The sequence below is a fragment of the Frankliniella occidentalis genome, unplaced genomic scaffold, assembly GCF_000697945.3.
Source record: "Frankliniella occidentalis isolate FOCC.00 unplaced genomic scaffold, Focc_3.1 Scaffold5539, whole genome shotgun sequence".
Classification (NCBI taxonomy): Eukaryota; Metazoa; Arthropoda; class Insecta; order Thysanoptera; family Thripidae; genus Frankliniella; species Frankliniella occidentalis.
The window spans coordinates 1-4,770 of record NW_026272578.1 but is presented as its reverse complement, the minus strand read 5'-3'; the positions used below and the strand labels follow the sequence as shown (position 1 = coordinate 4,770).

General features: G+C 63.9%; 1 protein-coding gene across 1 annotated transcript; it reads right to left on the bottom strand.

The window, feature by feature from the left end:
* Window positions 1-207: 207 nt before the first annotated feature.
* Window positions 208-3,837, bottom strand: LOC127752247 (uncharacterized). Its single transcript, XM_052277044.1, has one exon. It carries the CDS (start codon window positions 3,771-3,773, stop codon window positions 237-239), a length of 3,537 nt encoding a protein of 1,178 aa, XP_052133004.1. The 5' UTR covers window positions 3,774-3,837; the 3' UTR covers window positions 208-236.
* Window positions 3,838-4,770: the final 933 nt, after the last annotated feature.

Here is a 4,770-nt window from a genome sequence, read left to right as displayed (position 1 = left end):
GGGGGGTACAAATATTTTGGGGTCCCAAAGAGATCAGAATGATCATTGGAGTGCAAGGAGATCCCATGATATTTTTACCCCAGGGTACAAATATGGTGTCTTTCGACTCCAATAACCATCCTGATCCTTTGGGGACCCCAAAATATTTGTCCCCGCCCATGAGAGTCACGTACTAGTGGCACGACCCCTAACTGGAATATTGCATTTTGATCATGTAAAAACCTTGCGCGCAACTTTTACCATCGAGTGGTGGGTGAGACCCACAAGGGAGTGCCCCAAAACAAACAGACGTGGTGTTCCCAGGACAGGTTACGTACTCTGCAGCGGGCGAGCTTACCTGAGAACTTGATGAAGGTTATTTTCTTCTTGTCGTTGGCCTGCTGCAGGATGCGCTGCACCTCTCCCGCCTCGCTGCCGGACTCGCTCTCGGAGAGGGTGAGCTGGCTCAGCTTGGGGGCGACGGAGCCGGGGCTGGGGCCCGGGCCCGGGCCCCCCAGCGACGCCCTGCCGGCGGGGATGGGCGGCAGCGGCCTGTCCGGGGCCATCATCATGGTGGGGGTGGCGCTCTGGGCGCGCGGCGGCAGCCCCGTCCGCCCGTACAAGCGGCCCTGGTGCCCGTACGGTCCGTACGGCGAAACCGACGCACTCGACGCGTTCAGGGACGTGTTCGCGGACGCGTTGAAAGACGAACCCGCGGGCGACGGCGCCGAGCCGACGGAGACGCTGCCTGGGGAAGACCCGGTCTGTGGCGGCGCGAGGCTGTACGGCGGCTGCGACGGGCTGTAGGCTACGCCGCTGGGGGTCCTGGCACCGTAGGGGCTGGTCAGCTCGGCCGCCGACCCTTGTGGCGTGGTGGCTCGCGGCGGGCCGGGCGAGGGCTGCTGCCTCGTCCCGTACACCGGGGACGACTGGGTCGACCCGTACGCCCCCGAGGGGGGCAGCTTGGTGCTGCCGTATGTAGCTGAGGGCGCTGAGCCGTAGAGACCCGACGTGGGTCCGTAGATTCCGACCGGTGACTTTACGGTCGTTCCGTAGACTCCGGAGGGCGACTGATGTTGCTGCTGTTGCTGCTGTTGCTGCTGTTGCTGCTGTTGCTGCTGTTGCTGCTGCTGCTGTTGCTGTGCCTGCTGCAGCTGTAGCTGCTGTTGCTGTTGCTGCACTGTGCCGTACACCCCGGCGGAGGGCGTGCCAGAGGGCTGCCGGGCGTTGCCGTACAGCGAGGAAGGGGAGGTGTGCGTCTGCTTTGTGCTGCCGTACAGGTTCCTGGGCGAATTGCCGTACACGGGGGAGTGCGCGCTCCCCGGGGAGTAGCCGTTGACTGCAAGGCCCCCGCCGTTGGTCCCGCCGTTGAGGGCGCCGGGCTGCATCTCCGGCGGGGTCGGCATGGTGTAGTTGACATACGTGCCCTCCCCCGGGGCCACGGCGTACTGGTTTGCGTAGATCTGCTCCTGAGTCGCGTAGTAATTATTCGGCAGGAACACAGAGTCGCTGCTGTCCAGCCGCGAGGTCCTCGTCGGTGGAGTCGCAGCTGGCCCATTCCTGGTGGGCCAGCCGTCGCCATTGGGGCGTGCCGCGCCGTGGCCGTTGGGCGTGCTGGTGGCGTACATCGGGGAGGTCGCCGACGAGAAGCTGACCCTCTTGGGCAGCACGGGCGGCGGCGTACCTGGCGTGGTCGGTGGACTGGGGTGCAGGCTGCCCTTCCGGAAGATGGGGAAGAGAGACTTCTTGCCGTTGGCGGTGCCGTTTGACTTGCTTGCCTTCTTGCTTTCCTTGCCACTGCCCCACGCCTCGTACGGTTTGCCACCCTTGTTCGGCTTGCCGTTGACGGCTCGTGGTGCGGCCTCCGACTCGCTGTTGTGTCGCTTCTTGTTGTTGGTGATGACCAGCTTTTGGGGGTGGCGGAGCTCGACGTCGCCGCCAAACTCCCGCCGCAGGTCCACCTCATCCTTGGGTGGCGTCTTGCGCGCCGGGTAGGCCCCGATGGTGTTGCGCTGCGGCCCGCCGCGCACGAAGAAGTTCATGTTGCTGCGGGGTCGCGGCTGGTCCTGGGAGGCAAGGGTGCTGTCGCTGTCCTCGCCAGACGCGAGCAGCGGCGACCCGGGCGGCCGGCGCAGCGAGTGGACGTTCTGGTACGTCGCCTCGCCGGGGACCACGATGAACTCCTGGCGCAGGGTGCGGTCCGCCGTGTAGGTGGCCTGGTCCGTGGGGATCACGTAGGGCAGCGGCGGCGCGGACATGCGGCCGGACCTGCTCCCGCGACTCTCGCGATCCAGGCTCCTGTAGTAGAAGCCCAGCAACTCCTCGCGCAGCCTTTTCTTGTGCGAGGAAGACTCCTGCCCACCGCCGTCAGTGGAGCGCCTGCCGCGCGGGGTGGGCGGTAGCGAGTCCCAGCCGGGGGACTGCGACGGCGTGGACACGAGCGTCGACGTGGACGAGTGCGTCGAGCTAGATGTGTCGACGCAGAGCTCGCTGAGGCGCGGCGCGGCGGGCGCTGCCCCTCGGCCGTCGAGGTGCTTCTGGATGGCGCGCGCGTAGTGCTCTAGCGTGGCCTCCTGCACGGACCGAGGCGGGGCGGCGAGCGACTCGCTGTCCGCCGGGGGCAGCGAGTCATGGCGCCGGCGAGGCGAGTCCTGGCCCTCGTGCCAGAGGTCCTTCCTGATCTCGTTGAGCCTGTGCTCCAGGAGCTGCGACCGCTCCGGGGGCGTCCTGCCCGGAGATGTGGCCGGCGACGGTCTGGGCAGGGGGCTTAGGCTGTGCGGCCTCGGTGACGGCGAGGCCCGTGGAGAGACTATCGACTCCCGCGATGTCCTTCCAGAGGAAGCTGGAGGCAGGCTGGTCGTCCTGGGCGCGGGCTGCGGCTTGGACGGTCGCGCTGGTGACGCCGTGTTGTCGGCTGGGTTGGCGCTCGTTCGAGTTTCGATGACGACGTCTCCGCCGCGAGACTTTTCGGTCGACCTCTCGGATGACGAGCTGTTATCGATGACTAGCGTCTTCAGAAGCTCAGACAGGCCGTCCTGAGGCGTGGACCTGGTGGGCTTGGCGGGGGACTTCTTGACGGCGATGGGCTGCCTGTTGCTGTCACGGAGAGCCTCTTTCTTGGCGGGCACCGGCGGCTTGGGGGACTGCTTGTCAGCCTGTTTGGCAACGACCTTGCGGGCCCAGGGAATGTGCAGTGGCTTCCTCTCGACAGCTTTCTTGGCGGGGCGGGGCGCCGGCTGCTTGACGGCCTCTCCGCTGAGGAACGCGAGCTTGACGCTGCTCTGGTTCTCGACGTTGGTGACGTCGAAGACGGCAGCTGTTGCCTTGCGGTTCCCGTTGGCGCGCGGCTTGTCGCCAACCTCGGGGCTGCTTTTCACCGGTAAAAGCGGCGAGGTCGGGGAGGGCGCGTCGAGGTCCGGGTCTGTCTGCTCGGGCCTGGCGAGGGGCGCGGGCGTGGCGGCGTACTTGCTCTTGAGCGACTGGATGGTGGCCGGGCTGAGCTTGGTGACGAGGCTGCGCTGCAGGTTCTCGATGACGCTCTGGCTCTTGGCGAGTCGGGAGGACACGCTGCTCGCTACTGCTGCTGCTGGGCGCGAGCCGTTGCTGAGACTTTGATCGCGGAACGGGTTCTCCTTATCGCCCGGCCTGGGCCCGTCGTTGAAGGTGCCAGAGGTGGGGCTGCTATCTGGGCTCGCCGGGCTGCTCGCGCCGCTGCTGCCGCGGAGCTCATCGGCGGCGGGCTGGCTGAGCCGCGAGCCCGGGGGCGGCGCGGCCGGGGGCGGCACCGCCAGCATGGGACCGCGCGGGCCTCGGGGGCCGCGGCCGCTCTACGCGCACCTGCAACACAATAACACAAGCGCATGAGAAACAGACGACTTCAGAGTCAGCAGAGACGCCTCAAATATGGGGCAGGAAGATAAATATTACTTCTATGGTCTAGTTAATATATGTATTTATAAACAAATGCTAACAAGGTATTATCGACGAGCTCTCGCGACAAAAACGTTGCAAGAGTGTGAGGGGGAAACAGCCAGTTGCGTGGCGGAGAGCCCTGAATAAAACCCATCAAATAAAAACTCCAAAGAATAATGTATAAAGACTTAAGTACGTGAAATGTCTAATTCTTCCTCGCCTTATCTTAACCACAACCACGTGCATGCACATCAAATGGGTTGACAGCGTCGAAAAAACCTTTCCTGCACAGAGATGAGTTCATAAATATAGTGTAAATGTTATCATTTGCATATACAAAATCCAAGATCATAATCGGTCCCACATAAGTGGGGGGAGAGGGGGAGGGGGCAGAAATAGCCTTTCGAAATTGGGGATTACCGATAAGGGCGTCTGATAAGAAATGACCTGGTCCCAGCCGGGCCCGCAGCGGCCGCCGCGACGCCGTGTCCGGCCCCGGGGCGCGCAGGGTGGGGCGTGCACACCGACTGATAAGCTATATCTGCCCGACATACAGGGTGTGTCCTTCGGCGAGATACGCGCCACACCTGTGAAGTGTGTTACTTTGTGTTCACACATTTCCATTCCGCAGCAAGCGGCTACATTATTTGCGAGCCACATAATCCGCATAAGCTTCCGAATCATTCGCATGATCGGCTGTATGCATGCCCATGACCGCCCATGGCCGCTGACTGCTGCTGCCGCTGAGAGGGAGAGGGGCTCTCCCACGCCACCCAGGCCCCAGCGGCCGCCAGCGCGGCTCACCGACTGACCCCATATTTAAGTCGCATTACAGATTCGCCATTACGCCCGGGCAAGTTTACGGTTTGCCCCCCCCCC

Excerpts from the sequence above, each read along its gene's own strand:
- LOC127752247 (XM_052277044.1), bottom strand. The coding sequence starts at position 3,773 with ATGCTGGCGGTGCCGCCCCCGGCCGCGCCGCCCCCGGGCTCGCGGCTC.